General features: G+C 39.1%; 2 protein-coding genes across 3 annotated transcripts in view; one reads left to right on the top strand and one right to left on the bottom strand.

Moving 5' to 3' along the window:
- Positions 1-42: 42 nt before the first annotated feature.
- PPP2R3C (protein phosphatase 2 regulatory subunit B''gamma) lies at positions 43-13553 on the bottom strand. 2 transcript variants are annotated; one of them, XM_088167297.1, is made up of 13 exons: positions 13526-13553; positions 12595-12722; positions 11390-11494; positions 10693-10805; positions 9817-9914; positions 7454-7524; positions 6590-6722; positions 5476-5531; positions 5328-5403; positions 4590-4726; positions 2843-2980; positions 1156-1215; positions 43-473 (listed from the first exon to the last, which is right to left on the bottom strand). In XM_088167297.1, exons 1-13 carry the CDS (start codon positions 13536-13538, stop codon positions 285-287), a joined length of 1317 nt encoding a protein of 438 aa, XP_088023423.1. In that variant the 5' UTR covers positions 13539-13553; the 3' UTR covers positions 43-284. The 2 variants fall into 2 exon arrangements, with proteins under 2 accessions (XP_088023423.1, XP_014746404.2); XM_014890918.2 differs by lacking the exon at positions 13526-13553 and adding an exon at positions 13395-13450.
- A 934-nt stretch (positions 13554-14487) lies between these two features.
- PRORP (protein only RNase P catalytic subunit) overlaps positions 14488-19071 on the top strand; it is a 36833-nt gene continuing 32249 nt past the window's right edge. Inside the window, exons 1-3 of the mRNA XM_014890906.2 lie at positions 14488-15620; positions 16687-16734; positions 18065-18197. Coding sequence (XP_014746392.2) covers positions 14620-15620; positions 16687-16734; positions 18065-18197 — 1182 coding nt within the window. The 5' untranslated portion in view covers positions 14488-14619. The remainder of the gene's footprint in view (positions 15621-16686; positions 16735-18064; positions 18198-19071) is intronic.

Raw genomic sequence — 19071 nt, forward strand, 5'->3', positions numbered from 1 at the left:
GAATAAGCTATTTAAATTAGAATAGGGCTTGGTACACATGAAAAAAGTCCAAAAATATTTATTTTAAAAAAAGGTAATGTTTGCCTCTTAAAGAACACTTGCATTTTTTGTTTCAGAAATTAGTTCTGTGATTCGTTTATGTACCACATTTTATATCATATGTAGGGGCAAAGGAGGAAGGGAAAATGGAAGAGGGATTGATTCCAATAATGAATGTTTCCAGCTTCCAACAGTTGGCCCATCAGATTGAGATCTCTATGGATACAGGCAGCTCCCATTCGAAGTCACGTATCATCAACATCAGCAGTGTTGTCATTATCGCTTGCCACAAGGACCTCTCTGTTCTCGTACGTCCAGAAGCCGTTCAGATCAATTAGAATGCTGGTAACAGTGTCTCCTTGACTGCTATTGATCAAGTCTTGAAGGGAGATTTTGTACGGGTCCTTAGGCTTCACCATATCAAAGATTTCATCCTATGAAAGACAAGTCAAAATTGGGAGAAAAGCCCCCACACATTAATGAGCAGAATAATGGCCATTTCATGCCATACACAAAACGATCTTCGGGCAACTAGTGCCACCCACACCAACTTACAAAAAGTAGCTCTTAAGCCCCAAAGCATTTAGATACAAAGCACACTGTCTGATTGGCTACAGCTCGAAGCAGTGTCCTCAGCTCCCACATCTCAAGTAAAAATTTGCTTTTCTGGGGAGGCTTCAGCCTCAAAGTGGCAAAATGAAACTCAGTTCACTTGTATCAACTAAGTTTTGCAGAAGCTCTTATACTAATTTTTTTTAAGTACTAAAACTGCTAAATATACAGTAGGCAGTAATCAGTTTTATAGGCTGTTTAAGTTACCAGTCTGCCCCCATCCCCCAAGGAATGATCTCCAGAACTGCAAAATGCACTTAGCAAGTACCTTCCAATGTAAGAAACAGCAACGTGTATTTAACAGTTAAATTGTACTAGAACATATCAGTTATTTTACAGAGCAACTGCTGACTAGAAAGGCGTTTTCAAACCTATGAGTAGGACAAGTCAGCTCATTTCTACTACTCTCCAAGTAAATATACAGCAATCTAGAAATTATGATGTAACAAATTATGAAATGCTTATTCAAAGATTTTACATAGTACTCCATTCAGTAAAGCTAACCTTGACATCCTGAAAAGAAACTGGTTCTTGTCCATGAATTTTCATTTGTTCCTGAATAGCCTAGAAAAAAAGAGAAGTTAGGAATGGCTAGTGCAGTATAATACTGACACTGTATGAAAGTTATTAAATGCTTCTGCATCTTAAGCTGTATTGCCCTCTAACAAAGCATTCATGGTACAGCCTGCAATCATTTTTCTTCCACAGATGAGGCAGGGGTGAGTTAAGGCATTATGAATGATACACATCTTTAGGTTCACAGTTCTTAATTAGTATGATATGAATGTCACTTTCACACTTATGACCAGTGTTTCAGCAATTTGCATATTATCCCTCAACACTCAAAACTTAAGATATTAATACACTCAAACCATAAGGTTACATTTCTGACACAGTATGAAATACAGGGAAAGAGAAAAGGAAAATGACCAATCAGCAGAAAGACAAATCAATTATTTTAATGTGGTACTATTTAAATACCTGCGTCACCAAACCTACATCTGCAAGTAACAGCTATGAACAAAACTGTTTCACTAGCACAAGCTGCACAGCCTCATCAGCACAGCCTCTGTAGGTGCAGACATATTCACACTTAATGCTAGCAGAAAAGCAATCATTCACAGAATCAAGAGGAACTGTTCTGATTTCAAGGAAAACTTAGAACCTTCCATGTCAAAAAGGAGATTTGTTACAATAGAGAAATAAGGAGGATATGAGATCATGCCTTGAGGAGGCCTGAATGCTTTACTGATTCAATGAAGTAAGTACCTTGTTTTTCATCCTTAAAGCATACAGGTAAGCACAATGACATTATTTATTTTCTGTTATAATACAAAGATCCATGTAACAAAATTTGGAGTGCTTGTCCCTGTGCCTGAATAGATTACTGAGAGAATCCTGTACATGAATAAAGCATCAAGCTTGTAACTCAGCTGAAACCATCCACAGCAAAAAAACTATTTTACCATAGCACTTCCCTTCCCAAGATATCTCAGGTATCTATGAGAAAAACAAGATGAAACAACAAAAGACCTGCCCTGTTTCCAAACCAAAATCACCACTAGTCAGAAGAAAAAAAAAACAAAACAACAAAAACCCCATCACACACAAACCAAAGTTTGGAGGAAGATTGTAAAATCTTAAATTAATTTTAACAGCAACTAAAAAAAATTAAGCTTAGTTTAAATCTATTTTGGAAACGACAGGTACAAATGCAGACTACGAAAAATGCAAGAAGCTACTTGCAAGCAAAGTACTGAATGAAAAATCCCACAGCTGTATAAGCTATCAATAAATTTCATTATCTTCATTTCTTTTAGTGAATTTTAAGATTACAGTTGAAATTAAAACCATGGGCAATAATCAGAGCCATCATAAAAGATTTTAATAGATAAGTATCATGCAATTTTAGGACAACTTTTAATTTTAAAAAAAACCCAAACCAATAGAAAATATTTTTCCTACTCAAAATCAAAACAGTTACTTTCAATTACAGATAAACTACTGAAAATACCTTTTGAAATTTTTTCAATTTTTATCTTAAAAAAATTTAAATCTTCTTAGAAGTCGTTACTAGCCTGCCTGTGGCTATTGGTAATTTAAAGTGATTTCCTGCAGATCTGCATGCAGAAGTACACAGGCTATAACACTATCAACACAGAAAATGGCCTACTTGTATAAAGAGACTTACCCTAAAGAAATAATTAAGGGAAAAGACATTCAGGTGTCCTTTGTTCTCTATATCAAGCAGTTTGAAAATATATTGCAGAGCTGCAGGCTCCTTTCTGTTTTCTAATGCAAGCACAAAGTCCAAGTAGGTTTTATAGTCCTAAAAGTAGATACAATCATGTTTATTATAGTCTTCTTTATAAATTGATTTTGCAAGCAGGAACTCTATAATTGGTAGCTATTTCATTGTAGGAGATCAATTTATTTTCTGAAAAGGACAACATGAAATAGAAAATGGCTGCTACCACTAATGTGCACAGAAAAGTTACTTTTTAATGACTGCTGATAATGAGAAATCCTGCCATTTCAGAGGCAAAATAGCATTCCAAGCATAAATCCAAATGAAACATGCTGTATACATGCTTTTAAACAACGTTTAATGTATCTTTAAACTGCTGAACATACCCAACTAGTGAAGAAAAAAACATATAAAATATTTTCATTATCATAAATTAAATATCTAGTGGCAGTAAGCCTAATGTTACCAAATAGTGAGCTATATGGCCAATTAAGTATATAATCCTTAGACCAGAGTCAGTGGTTTGGCAAATTACTTGCTAGAAACATTAGTTAATGTTCTAAATAAGTATCACACTTTTCCTTTTCATTAGTATGGATTCTTGGTTTCCCAATCAAGATACAGTTGTAACAAGGACAGAAATCCTACAGCCCTGTGTATCATTACCCTGTTTACCTATACCACCAGAGAGTTGTGCTGTCATTCAAAGAGAGCTTGACAGCCTGGAAAAATGGGCTAACAGGAGCCTCATCAAGTTCAACAGGGGAATGCAAAATCCTGCATCTGGGGAGGAATAACCCCAGGTACCTGTAGAGCTGGGGGCTGACTAGTCAGAAAGCAGCTTTGCAACAGGCCCTTGCAGCAAAGGCCGCTGACAGCACCCTCAGCTGCATTAGGAATGCTTTGGTGGCAAGTTGAGGAAGGGGATCCTTCTCTACTCAGCACTGCTTACACTACATCCAGGTACTGGGTCCTGCTCTGGTCTCCCCCATACAAGAGAGATGAACCTACTCTTTCAAGTCCAGAACAGGACAACTAAGAGGATCCCCTCATAACCTCAATCATTATGTGATTCTCACAAAAAAACTGCTCAGGTGGCAAAAGGGCTGTATAGTGAATTTGTAACTTATCACTTTACACTCCAGTCATCTGAATGCAGACAAGAATTGTGCCTGAACAGTAGGTAAAGCTTCAAAAATATATATACAAGGTGTTACTTTAAATTAGTTAGACTACTCATTTTTCACAGCTATGAAAAGCTTACAACGAAAAAACATAGCTATCTTCATACAGAAATTGACAGCTCAGCTGATTTGCACTGATCTCAGGTGTGCTACTTGTCTTTGGCTCTCTTTAAAGCATTATGTTTAACTAAAAAGCATTGCTGCATCTATACATTTTTTCAACATGCACTTTTTAATTGAATCTACAAGTGGTGTTATCCTAGGCTGTCTGGATTCCTATCACCTCTGCTTTTTCAAACAAGCAATTTATTTTTAGGCCAAACTGCAGTCACCTTGCTCTTAAGAAAATTAGCTTTCTAATATGTTCCATGGTCATTTGTGTGCACAACGATAAAGTTACTTTACCTTAAGCTACTCTTTTTTTTAAAGATATTGATTATTAAACATTTCTCAACTCAGTAAGTCAAAGATGTTATGCTGTAGACAACGGGAAAATACATAATTACCATTTCACCATCATAAGTTAAGCATTCCTGAAAGACACGATCCAAAAATATGTTGGTCAAAGTCCCTGTTCCATATCGGGACAGTTCTTCTTTGCTGAGCATGCCATTGTGATCTTTATCAAGGTTTAAATACTGACCTAGGAAGGAGATAAAAAAAGCAAACCATAATTTACTGCTACCAGAAAAGAACTGTTTCAACAGAGAAAAACAAACATCGAAATGCTAAATTTTCTAATTTCCATAATAAAATCAACACAGTTAAATGAGAATTTACTAGATCCACAAGAATATTCATAAAACATCAGAAATAAGCACAGAGTATGGAGGGGGAGGAAACAGGATTCCCATAATGAAGTGTTAGCAGTTCTAATCTAAGTTAATAGCTGTGCATACTGAGAGAGGAGCAGAAGGCTAAGAGCATATTATTTTATACAAATATGCTGTAAGCATTAAAAAAAAGACGATGCAAAGACACGAATAGAACCAGAAGAGAAGGTTACAGAGGAATCTTTTACCTTGTGCAACAAGGTGACAGATTTTAAAACCACAATAAAACTCAAGAGAGGAGAAATGAAATTATAAATAAAGTCAGGAAGATAGACTGAAAGGGTGGATTCAGGATTTGAAAAGATGAGTTAGCAGGAGGATTTAACATGACAAAAACAGAGGAAAAATAGCAGTAATAATGTGACTAAGTCATACAAGAGGAGGAAAGTGTTGACATATAAAGGAACCTACCATAAACTCTTAATGCAGAAGGAGCAGAAAACCAGTTTGTTTCCTGACTTTCTTTAGAAAGTTCTTCATCCCTTAACTAAGTGAAACATAAAGTTAGAATTAAGAAAGAGTAAATTAAAATACAACAGTATATGTTAGAGACCTTTACCTCCAGTAAATCATCCAGGAAGCTGCAAGCTAAAATATCCTGTATCTTTATCTTCCCTGCAGCAAGAAAAGGAAAACACATTTTAACAGTTGCTCAGTCAACACATCCATTTGATTATTCTCATTTAGGTGGCTTTACTTATGAAAGAAGCATTTGGAACAGAAAAAGATGCCTTTTTAAGAAACAAAAGCTAAACAATACCCACACCTAACATCAAGGATAAGGCTCTAATTTCAGAGATAAAATAAAATACCTTTAAAAATATTAGACAAAACTAGCCTGAGATTGGCAGGAGCTGTCCTGAAGCCTTAAATGCCAGAAAACTAGATTAAAATAAATGTGAGCGTTCAACATCAACTCAAAAATGCAAAGAAAGCATGCTTAAAACATTTGATGAAATAATAGTCTCCCAAGTGACATGATATTCTTACATCTTCAAAACTACAGCTGTGACACAAAGCTAAGGTAGCAGAATGCACTTCTGCTGGTGCAGCTCTGACTGGTGCACAGACACTGTGCTAACAGCTGTGCAAAATAATGGCCTTGTAACTTCCCACCCACCCTCTGCAAACGTTTGTAATTACCTCTGTCAGAGGCTGCTGCCCACACAATTCTGACCTTTACAAGGGCCACAGCTGGATCTTGAAAACACATCCAGTTTGTGACTTAAATCAAGGGCATAACAAGCATTATCAGACCTAACTGCAGACCTTTTCTAGTGGGTCTACATGGTGCACACAGATTTAATCAGAGGAAAAGCACATCCCTCTGAGCATTTCCACAGCTCTGTGGATGTTCTGACAAGTAGTTGTGTTGTTGGTTGCTGTGTTTTCTATTCACCCTAAACACTTGAAAAATTAGCTACTGCTAATGGCTCATTATGATGAAACAATATCTCATTTGTCAATTTCTATGAGATAACTCTATAGTACCTCAACTGATAGGTATCTCACAGAAATTCATTAGCTGTAACAGCAGATCATTAGACTCACAACGAAGAGTCATGGTCTTCAGTGGAGATTAATCTTCAATGCTGAACAAAAGCCTACCAGGACAACTACACATTGCTTTGAAAACACAAGTAGCTTCAGTGGAAACATTTTAATAGACCTACCTGTTCTGAGAGGATCCAGAAAGAAGAAGAACTTTCTAACTGCTGTGCAGACATAGAAAGAATAAAAAGATTTTTCTAAGCCATCCAGTTGTGGCAAAGTAGGGATGAGTTCCAAAATATAGTTTTCTAAATCCTGCAGAATTAAGAAAGAAAAGAAAACAAGCATAAAACATTACTATTGTTCCACGTTTGCTATATTCTTCCCTGGCTTTCAAGTGCATTTTGTTAAAAATACAGTCCTGTAACAATGCAGAAAAGAGCATGAAAGCAGATAAAAAATCTTCTGTCTCTGTGCAAGAAATCCCAGAACACACACATGCACATGTGGTTCCAGGGCTGAAACAATCTATTAATAAAGCAGAATTTAACAAAGTACATGACATTTATATGTAAAAATAAATGCATTCAACTGTACCTTTTCCAAACATCAGGAGCATAACTCCTAATTGGATTATCCCTTGCTGAATATTTTTAATAAATCTTATTTCTTTGAGTGGTAACTAGAATATTTTTATTTATTTTATAATATTACCTCCTTTTAGAACAGGAGAATAATTCACCAAAGAATAATTTGTGATTTTTACCATATCCTACTAAATCTAGTAAAGTGCTAATGACATTAAATCTTTGTAGATACAATCCTTTTTTCAGAAAATTATCCCCAAGTTTAAAAGGTTAGCACCTCTCTCACCACCCCATCTCTTGAATACATGAATTGTAATTTATCCAAACAAAATCTGCCCAGCCCAAATCTATGCTATGATATAAGCTTTTACAAGACAAGACTAGAAAAAAATTGGGATTTTTCCGATGCTCTGTCATTTGATTGAAGAGAGACATTAAGTTAATTAAGAATTTACTTACTGATTCTCTGAGGTAGCCTTGTCCTGCCACATCATATAAACTGAGACCTATTCTTGTCTGATGAAGCCATACTGTGAAACAGAAAACAGAATTACAATGCAAAAAACCTATGGGGCTTTTGAGTTCTTGCCAAAATCTGAAATTATTCTAGAGGCTGCAAGACACAGTTGGATTTTAAGTGCCTCTTCCCATTTTTCTGAGCTTTAAGCAAAGCCATGTCGTGTACTGCTTAGAAACACTGTTTCAGTCTCTAAATTTTTAGGAGTCACTCACAATATACTATAAATAGACACTATTTATAATATAAATATACACCATCACCACAACTGCCTTATAATAACTAGATGTGAAAAATGGCTGAGCAGACACCACATTTTATTTGATGTATCATAGAAATGCTAGGATTAGAAGCAACTTTAAAGATCACCCAGTTCCAACTTCGCCCCCACCACAGGCAGGGATGCCACTCACTAGATCAGATTGCTCAAAGCCCCATCCAATCTGGCACTGAACACTTCCAGGGATGGCACATCCACAACTTCTCTGGACAATCCGTTCCAGTGCCTCACCACCCTCTGAGTAAAATACTTCTTCCTAGCATCTACTCTAAATGTCTCCTCTTTTAATATAAAACTGTTTCCACTTGTCCTATCACTATCTGCCTGGGTAAGTCACTCTCTCTCCATTTTATATGCTCCCTTTAAGTTCTGAAAGTCTTGTCTTCTCCAGGCTGGACAACTCCAACTGTCTCAGCCTGTGGTCATAGGAGAGGATCACATCTATCCTGTGCTGACTCCAGGTGGAGTCTCAAGAGTCTCAGAGCTGAAGGGGAGAATCATCTCCCTCGACCTGCTGGCCATGCTTCCTTTGCTGCAGCCCAGGCTTTCCGGGCTGCAAGCACACACAGCTGGTTATATGGAATCATATGGATTTGTTCTCTCTCACTGACTTAGAAATGTGCACAGTGCATTTTCACTGCATTGCACAGCTACACAAAATCATATACAGATAGATTGCTTGAACCCCTTGTACAGCACCAGCCACTGCAGCTACAGCCAAAGGTCAGGCCCTCACTTCTGAGTTACAAGACGAGAATTAGAATCCCACAAGCATCTATCTTTGTAATGAGAAGGCACTTTAATTGGACAAACTAAAGGACAATGTGCTTGAGGCCATTGTTAAAGCACTGTAACAGTAATGGAGTATAGATTAGATTAATAAAAACTATTATTCGCATACTCAACAAAAATTTAACTCCCATTTTCTGAAGAAACAGTTCAAAAGTTCCTCTTATGCAATATGAGCAGTCCTTCATAACATTCACTCTTCAAGGTAAGTGTTTCTCGTTATACAGTGACGCAGTTTTTTTTGTTGGCTTAAGTTTAAACGTAAATGACACATGAAGTGATCTGGTGGTGGCGGCTTTTTTTTAATTATTATTTTGTTCGTTTTCATAGTAAAAAGGCATCATCCTAAATACACAAGACTCAAAGCTTCTGGGTGAAACAAAGCTCTGAAAGAACCTCTCGTGTCCATCTGGGTGGGCCTTTTTGAAATGCATACAATCCTAACAGACTTTGCCACCAGTCTCTTATCTTGCACCTTTTGGGTTTGTTGTTGGAAATGGGTTTATTACTCGTTTCTTGCATACTGTGCACACCTGCATATCATGCTTCCTGCTACATACATTTCTCATCCCTTGCACCACAAGATTTTAAGTTAAGCAGGCTGAGCTGCTCAGAGAAAGGTGCTGTTTTCCTCTCCCGAAGGCTTTAGCAGATCTAAGAACACAGTAGCCAGGGCAAAAGATAATGAGACAATCTTTCTTTCTGCTAGCCAGCCTACTGTTTTTAAACAGCATCTAATACATACTTTTTAAAAAAAGGCTATTTTTCAGTGGCTACTTATAAGAAAAAATAGCTGAAAATATGGTAAGTGACAAACACAGAAACGTTCTGACATCTTTGACAAACAGTTGGAAAACACAGACTGCACCACTCTGTAGAAGGACAGACAGCAAACAAAATTATCTGCCCAATCACAGTGGTCAAGATCACACCTGCCATGGAACTGTACCATTTTGCACTTCACAGTATTGCCTGAACAAAGGAAATCAGAATAACAATATATATAACAAACAGATAAAGCATATCTATGGCCAGGGAGAGGGGGATTTCAGAGGTATGATGGATTCCCACCTTCTAGTAACAAGAAAAAGATCCCAAGCCTCAAGAAAAAACAGCATTTGCAGTTATCAATCTCAGCAAATCTCACTGTTGTTGAAGGGAACATCAAGTAACAAATAAAGCTCAAAATAGCCTTAAAATGAAACAACTTCTAACGCAGAAGAAGCATCCACTAACCTTTTCGCATGACATAATTGAAAAACTGCATGATAGATATTCTCCCATAAGGATCATTATGGAGTAATTTAGCAAAGATCTTCGCTGTAAAAAATTGCCTGTAAAACAAACACAAAGCTACTTCTATGCATCTGATTACACTGCATTGACAGATCCAATTACAGTATTTGAAATTTACAGATCCTGTAAAATAATGTTTTAACACAGAATCTGTTAACATGCTACGTTACACTCATCAGGTAGAATCCTAACAAGTAACAACAGTAAACTCAATAAAAAGCAGCTACCTTTCTGCTCATGAGACTCTTCAGTGATGTAGAACTTTTAAAAACTTTTATTCAATTTCTCTTTAATACAAGATGTTTGGTAGCTTCCAATCTTCTACAACAATATGCACATGAAAGAAATTGCCAGCACTGACAGATAATTTGCTTCTGCCCAAAGCTCAAACACAAAGCTATGTGCACAACAGCCATCTCCAACAGGAGCGTAAAGAAGGACCATTCACTGCATGCTCTGCACATCTGGTAGGAAATTCTGCATCAGAAGGTATCAGGGAAGGTTGGGCAATATCACTGGAGACGTAATTTCCAGTTCATTTACGTAACATGCTGCTTGCTAACCACTACATCTAAAAATGTCCATGCTGATAAAAATTTCTTCTTCAAAAGGATGCACTACTATTCTTATAGACACCCCTTATTACACGTCAGAGATGCAGAGTACACCTTTGCAAGGATGTAAAGTTCATCAGAAACTACATGGGTATGATTTTTTTCTCACCATTAAACTGTTCCCATCTATTTTAGCAATTAAAATTTACAGTAGTACTTAAGTTTAGTCAAAATGAGCACATATAAGAGAAGAAAGCCTTACTTGCATTTTGGTCCAGCTTTTTCACCAACTTTTAAGAAGTTCTCATAATTAATCATTGCTTCTTCCCCAATCATTGGTGATGTTTGATGTTTGTCCAGTAGGAACCATAGATTCTTAAAAGGTATTTATATTTGGTTAAGAAGATATCTCTTTAGAGATGTTAATGTGCTTAAGATATAGTGTTTAAGAAATTCAGCAAAAATGTGGGCTTGATGCAAGGTTCTCTCAGTTAATCAGAACACATGGTCAGTTCAGCCAGAAAAGTGAGTTTGCTACTTCCATTTCCTTAAATGCTGCTAAACACATGCACACTCTCCCTCCCTCACTAGCATTTCTAGGGTCACACCCCTTTTGTCTTTGCAGTGCAATAAAATCAACCATCTTAGGAGTCTCTCTCAGTGATACATAAACAGAACTTATTTCATCATCTGGGCCCACAAGGGAAAGCATTGCAACGCACTGGAAAACCAGAAGCCATCAATTTAGTCCCCACGTACATCCTAATAAGGAAGCTTCACACTGGCATTACCAGCCCAAGGCTAGGCAACACTTCAGCTTTACCAAGCACTGTGTGCCCAAATACAAAGCATCTTACCACAAGGTTCTGTGGGCAGACAGGAGATCATCAAACTCTGACAGAAAATAATTTAAATCCATTCAGAAACCATTACAAGACATACAGAAATTATTTTCCTACCTGCAGCTCTTCATTATCCAATAGTTCTCTACTTTTTCTCTGCAGAAAGACAGCTCTAGATTCTTCTCTTAATTTCTGAAGCAAGACTTCATCTTCAGCTGGCAACTGGAAACATTGTGGCATTTTAATTTTCTGCACAGTACCATTCAAAAACTACACATCCAACAAGAACTCTTAGGTAGTCTTGAGTCTCACGGTGTGATGGAAGTTGTTTACTTGACAGGAAACAGTCAGTCTACCAAACTTGTTTCTTGCACACTGTCTCAAACCATTTCAATAATGAAGCACTCACTTAAAGCAGGACATCTTAACAGGACAGACAGAAGTACCTCATAGCTGATAATCCATTGAGTAAGCACTTTCCCACGGTCACCAGATATGAGGGCTCACAAAAAAAAGCATTTATTGTTGTGTTTTACTCAGGAGAAGCAGCACATTCTATCTTGTGGTAGGCCTGACTCTCCAAAGTGTGAATGTCTACTAGACTTGTTTTGGCCAACAAATGAGATGAAAGAACACCTAGTATTAAAATTCTGCCAATATTTACGTGCCAAACGGTACAGCACCACTGGAGCTTGGAGAGTTGCAAGTGTATCCATCGACTGAAACATAGGTACTTGAGAACTTAACTGGCAGAAACGCGAGACCCTAAGGAATATGTGACCACGAGCCGTTTGACAGCAGCTGAGCAGTCAAGTTGATGAGCGCCAGCAATACCAAGATGTCAACATGTGCTCCCATCCTAATCTGATTAATCTCACAACTAGGTTGCTGGACCAAGCATTTCTGATGAATGATGAAAGCAACAGATTTATCTCTAGTCTGCAAGACCAATGACACACCATTTTCATGAGGTAGCATCCCATCATGTCTAAACAGGAACCAGAAAGTATGTAGATGTAACACTAGTATGTCAAAATGTAGTTAGAACATTAAGCGCCTCTGAAAGAGAAGTTCCTATCTTTTCCAAGCAGCCTAATTAGCAAAACATTTCACCAACTCTGGTAAGAGTCTTAGCAATTACTTAAAACTGCTGACATTCACAATTGTACAAAACAAAAACGTAGACTAAGCAATTCACATCACTCAGGTTTTAATCTACTTTAGCTTCTGAAGCTGCAGGGTCCGTATGAGTGAGCATAACTTCTTTTATAACACAGAATAAATAGCCTCCTGTTAAAAGTTTATCTGGATACTTCACTTACCCTGTAGTAAAATCGTGGTATGTTTGCATATGATATATTGTCACATTTTTTCCCTCCTTTCCACTCCATGTAATATTTTGTGAACAATTCCATTTCTTCATCCTTTAGCTCTTGTTCACTCTTTTTGGCTGATTGACACAGAAAAGAATATTCACGGTGTACTCCAGAGTTCTAATGTATCGAGAGGCTTGAAAAATAGAGCTAATACTGAGGCTTATCTGGTTGTGCTGTTTAGTAACATAGATATTAAGCGGAAATGAGGGGAGCACAGACCAACCATATGAATTACATAAGAGTATGTCTGGTAAGTAATTTGAGTATATACACAGCATCTCTTTCAATGACTGCGCACACCCGATTCGCTGCAGGGTATGCAGTCGTAGCAGCTCCATGAGGGTGCCTGACAGAGCAGCAGCGCTCCCGGTTCAGCGGCAGCAGCGTTTGTGCGAGCCGCAGCCTCAAATCGCCGTGCCGTGCCGGCTCGGGGCTGCCGCTGCGCCCCGCGCTCACCGGCCAGCGAACCGCTCTCGGCCGCAGGGCAGAGTGCCGGGCCGGGCCGGGCAGCGCAGCCCTCACAGCCCCTCACCGCTCCCGCTCACCGACCCCTGAACCACGGCAGCTTGTTTCACCGCGGGGCGGACTCCGGGACCCGCCCGACCCTTGCAGGCAGATAGGATACAGCGAACTACGGCAGCACCGGAGAGGCCGATGCTCGCCCGGCCGGCCGTCCCCCGCCCCACCGATGACTGCGGGCACCCCGGGGCGCTTCCCCCGCCCGCTCCCGATCCTGGGGCACTCACGCGCGCGGCGCGCGGCCAGGCGGGCCCGCAGCCGCCGCTCCCAGTCCATCGGAACGCGCCCGCCGCCGACCGCCTCCCCGCGCATGCGCGCTGCCCTGCGCGACGCGCCCCTCCCCTTCGGAGCTTCGTACCCTCACCCGACATGGCGGAGCAGCCCCGCCCCTCCTAACGGCGCGTGCGGATCACGTGTGGCCCCGCCCGGTGGGACTCGATTGGTTCCACGTGCTGGCGCGGGCCCGCCACGAGCTTCCGGGCCAATGGGAAGCTGGCCTGCTCTGGCGCGGGGCACGCGCCTGCCGCGCATGGCCGCCGCGCGCAGCGTCAGGTGGGCACCTCACGGGGGGATGAGGGAGAGAGGGCACAAGGGAGAGAGGGGCGACCGGGAGCGACTTTCCCGAAAGCTGGGGGTTCTGCGGTATGACCGGACCGGGTCCGCGGGGCACTGGCTGAGGGACGTGGGACTCTGCGAGGTCTCCCCGTGAGGCGGACCAGCCTGCGGACCTCCCCGTATTTAGCTGTATAATGTAGGATGTACCTGGTATTTTAGTGTAATTACCGCCCGCAGTGTTCCTCTGCCTCTTTGGCAGCGGCGTTACGAAGGATTTGGGATTGGGAAAACAAGTTAAACGGAAGTTTGTCACCAGGTGAAAAATGTGAGGGAAGCAGTGTAGGAACCCCGTCCTGGGCTTGTCTGAAAGATCAGGATAGGGATTTCTCACCTGAAATCGTCGAGCTCCCTTGCGTTTCGTATTTGCTAGCATGCAAATGTAAATATCACAGGAAACCACGGAGCAGGTCATGATGTGATGTTTTTATTTTTAGGAAATCTCCCGACTTAACTTGGACAAAGGCAGGAAGAAAAACCCTGTGATTTTTGTGTAGCTGCGTCAGCGTTGCCCTTCTGCTTACAACATATACAGTACACATCGTTGCTGTAACCAACAAACGGGAATCATAATATGCAAAACATCTTCTCTAGAAAGAAAGATACCCTCGTTCTGGATTATTGTTCTCACAGTCTAAGAGATTGATTTTTGTGAAAAAATATTTTAATTTTTGTGTCCATAGGAAACAAAAAGGACTCATAGAACAATAATTTGGAAACAGAAGCTTATACAGCTTGACAGCCCTTGGGCTTTTATTAATGAACATCCCCATGCAATCTGTATTTTTAATTTTATAACTGTATCAGATACAGTGAGCTAGTAGATAATTTTGTCTTGTGATGGCACTCTTTTCTCAAACTAGTCATCAGGGTTTTCAGGCTTTGCTATGGAAATGTCACATGTTCTGGCCTGTTTCGAGATGCCAACAACTGTTTGCTGCCTCTTTCAGCATCCCTACTAGGGAAAAAAATAACTATTTCAGTTTTATGACATCTTCCAGCACTGCATTACCTGTGGACCCCAAAGAAACTGATGTCTTGTCTACCAAGAAAAGGTCTGAAATTGATTGCAGAGAAGGAAAAGGATGGGATGAGGAGACTAAAGAAATACCTGAAGGGAAATTCCACTTTTCTTCCTCTGTTGGAGCTGCAAAGAAATGGTCAATGAGTCGTGTTCAGTCAAGGCATAGGTTTAGCAATGTACAGCCTCCAGAAAAACCTTTGCAGACTGAGGAATGGAACAAACTAAGGGAAGATTTCCAATTACCTGAAGTATTTGAAGAGGTGATGCTGAACAGTATGATCAGGTGCAACAGCCCCATTGATGTGGCCAAGTCCTTGCTGACCCACGTGGCAAAGCGTAATGGTGATGTTGCATACAATGTGTTGGTCAAATACCTGACACTGTGTGTCCAGCAGGGACAGGTTTCAGAAATCTGTGATGTGTATGACATAATGAAAGTCAGGTTTAAGATTTTAGAAGGTGGGGCTTACAACCTTCTAATCAAGGGGTTGAGCAATTCAGATCAATGGAGAATGGCCTTGACTCTTCTGGAAGAAATAAAAAAGATTATGATTCCCTCACGGACGTGCTATGAATCTTGTATCAAAGCAGCCAGCCGTCACCAAGAAATGAAACTCGCCTTTGAACTGTACAATGAAATGATGGCTAAAGGTGTGGTCCCAACCTTGGATGTCCTGCAGTCGTTTTTTCACTTCAGCAGGGGTGTGAATGGTGCTGAGTTACAAAAAGAGCTCTTTGGTATCCTCTTATATTTGAGAGAGAACCAAATATACCCTCACAAAACATTTATGCGGAGTATAAAGCTATGGTTTGAAAGGTAAATAAAGTTTCAATAGCAAGATGCAGTTCATTAGGAGGACGGATTCAGATTATACCACAGATCAACTCTGAGACCCCTCAACATCTCATTTTGATTTTTGCTTCTCCACAGGAGATGTGTTGTCATGAAAAGATGCATTTTATTTTTGCTCACAAATTACTGTGAAAGTTTAAAATTGTTACTGATTTCACCTTTTCTTTTACCTGTTAAATATTACTCCTTGGTACAAAAATTAGGAAATCGTATTGGGTCATGGCAATTCAAAATAGCCTATTTCATCTCTTTCTGGGGTGCTAGATAAGGAATACTGACAGGTGTCAGTCATGAGGGCTTCTCCTGTAATTTATTGGATAAGTATTAAGCTAGTTGAAAGTTAGATACTTCCTTTCTTTAAAGGAAAGAGGCAGCAAATTCTGCTAGGTAAAGTGAAGATTAAATGTATTGACTTTGTTCATCTCCTAGTATTCTATACAATCTTAATAGGAGGCTCTATGGTTTAGCGCAGTATTTAGCTGATCACACGGTTTGTTGTCCTGAGTAGTGATTGTCAGAACTAGTTACAATGCACATGCACAATGGGGTTCACCTGAACCCATTCCATATTTGTCATGAGGTTGGATGTGAGCCCATCTGTGATTTTTTTAACTGTTGGCTTTGATTTATGTGAGCTACAGAGCCATTTTACAGATTAGTCTTCCTGGATGAAAAATGTGGCAGTGGGAATGCACTACCATTATTGGAATGGCTTATGAATGTGCAGGGTAGTAACTTAAAAGTTGTCAGTGCACACTCATTGTTGTGTGGTTCTTAAAATTTGGGGACAGCATAAACTGCTGAGGTTGATGGTGTTAGTTCTTTGCATGTTGTTAAATGCTGGTTCTTTATATAATATTTCCAGGTGTTACTAAATTAACATGGATTTTTATATAATTCCTTTGCAGGGTAGATGATTGGTTTTTTATTTCTAAATGTTGACCAAAATATAATTATTCTGACATATAGTTCAGATATTGTTAAATAAGAACCTAATGTTTTTATTTATCTTTCCCTCTGTACATATTAGTATACCAGGAGGGAACTGGAGAGGACGCCTGACTAAAATTAAAGACAGGTAAATGCAACATTTTATTTATAAGTGAGGTGTTGTCTTGATTAGTCTATATTGAACTCTTCCTTTTGAAATATAAAAAAATTGCTTTCCTTATCTACAAAAGTATTTCAGTTGTTGTGACACATGATTTCACAAACTCCAGTTTCCAACTCATTCTTGTACATTAAACAAGGCCCAACATTTGGAAAAGAGTTATGCCAATTAATGCAAAACCAGCACACCAAACCGAGACAGAAAAACAGAGTAAAAAGTAAGAGATGCCATTTTACTGTGTGGCTTATTTGTCTCCTGTTTAGGATTTAAAGACTTTCTCTTTTGTTGGCTTTATAATATTGTTGTTTAACATGATCCATAGCAGAGCAGCTTTGGGGTGTAAAGTGTTATTTTCTTGAAAACTGATTCTGTTTGCACACTGCAGTTAATTTGTACGGATGAAAGGTTTCTCCCTAACGAGTTCTTAAGTTTTCACAGTTCTTAGATTTATATTTGGGTGTGTGTTTCTATTACAGTACAGTTTTCTTAACGTCTGTAAACTGCTGCTTTAAATGTTATTCTATTTGAAACTTTGTTTTATGCTTTTTGTAACAATTTGGCGATTATAAATTTATTAATTATGAGAATATCTCCAGTGGATTATGGGGGTTTTAGGTGGTTTATAAAAATTCTCTGTGTTTCATACTGTGAAGTAAAAGGACATGTAGAGCCCACAGTTTTTGGAGCCCTTGAAAGAATAGCATGGCTCACTCTTTTAAGAGTTGTTTACTATAAAATATATTATTATTATGTAAGGATGTGTGTGGTACTGTACTCTGTTATAATAATTCATCATATTTCAGACAACCTTTTCCAGCCTTTAAGAGTTTTAAAATTCTAAAGTCAATTGTCTGGAGAGAGAGCTAAGTCTAGGTTTTCTCTCTTACTGTCTGTAAACAGTGAAAGACTTTGAGAGCTAAACTAACTTCAATCACCTCACATTTTATCATGGAAGAATCTGTGAACAAAATGGTGATAAGTGGTTCCATAGTAGTTATTTTGTTGGAAAAACACTTTATTATGAACTAAACAAATTTGAAGTAGCCTACTTGGATAAGTATTTGCATAAAATTAAATTGGTTTCAAAAAAATAAAAAGAATTTAAGAGCTAGTAATTTTAGTAGTTTTTGAATGCATCACAGAAAGAATTAAACTGATTTTCTGATTATTGTACTGTGTTCAGGTTCTTTTAAAGAATTGTGCTCACATACAGACGCTTGATAAGTTAGTAATATTTAAGGAATTTCTTATTTAAAAGCCTTTTTCCTTTTCTTTTCTTGCTTCACTATTACTGCAGTGGACAATGCCCAGTTTGCAACCATCAGCTGGAGGACAGTAACCTCACTGAAGAGGAGTACAGTAATCTCAGTGAGAGTTTAATAAGGGACGTGATACATGGAACTGACACTTTCAGAAAGACAAGTCCAAAGGTAGGTCTTGTATACTGTCAAGTCCCCTGGCTAGAAGGGTAATATACAGGTAATGTTCAGGCACTTTGAGAACACCAGAATTTTTTTCTTTGCTTTAAACATTGGTAGATCATTAGATAGTCCATGAGGATTCCTGTGTGTCTTTTTCAGTTGTGTTTATAATTTGCATCTAAATCTCAACGTCTTTCATATTTTATTTTCAGCCAGCTGTTCTTATATTTTCAGATAGCTGTTAATAGATGCTGAAACAATTAAAATGTGGGAGGTTTTTACATAAAAAAAATTAAATCTTTTAATCCTCCAAAAGTTACATTTTAAATATGGAATAAAACCCAGTGAATAGAACAAAATAAGACATCTTGAGCTTGCAAAATGTGAAGGAACTGGTTATAGTTTTGTTTTGTTACCCTTTACAACCCACCAACCTATCAACTACTCCTCAATTTTAAAGATACAGTTTCATATTTATAATTACAGTATACATTAGGAGTATCAAGCTTTTTAAAAGTCATGGTAAACATATGAGAGGGCACAATTTCAGACACTACAGTATATTGCAGTTCTATGACTTCAGTAAAGCCTTTGACACTGCCTCCCACAGCATTCTCCTGGGGAAGCTGGTGGCCCTTGACTTGGACAGGTGTGCTCTCCCTGGGTAACAAACTGGCTGGATGGTGGGGCCCAGAGAGGGGTGGTGGAAGGAGCTACATCCAGCTGGCAGCCGGTCAGCAGTGGGGCTCCCCAGGGCTCAGTGCTGGGCCAGCCCTGTTTGACACCTTTGCTCATGGCCTGGGTGAAGGAGATCGAATGCACCCTCAGCAGGCTGGCAGACAAAACCCAATTGGGTGGGAGTGTTTATGAGCTGGAAGGCAGA

Source organism: Sturnus vulgaris, chromosome 6 (assembly GCF_052056855.1).
Source record: "Sturnus vulgaris isolate bStuVul1 chromosome 6, bStuVul1.hap1, whole genome shotgun sequence".
Taxonomy (NCBI): Eukaryota; Metazoa; Chordata; class Aves; order Passeriformes; family Sturnidae; genus Sturnus; species Sturnus vulgaris.

Bases quoted from the DNA above. Each gene is read 5' to 3' on its own strand.
- PPP2R3C (XM_014890918.2), bottom strand. From the start codon at position 13,443: ATGGACTGGGAGCGGCGGCTGCGGGCCCGCCTGGCCGCGCGCCGCGCG. The intron at 9,915-10,692 runs GTAAGGCTTTCT...TTTGTTTTACAG, and splicing joins AAAGCTGGACCAAAATGCAA to GCAATTTTTTACAGCGAAGA. The intron at 2,981-4,589 runs GTAATTATGTAT...ATCTACTTTTAG, and splicing joins TAACTTATGATGGTGAAATG to GACTATAAAACCTACTTGGA.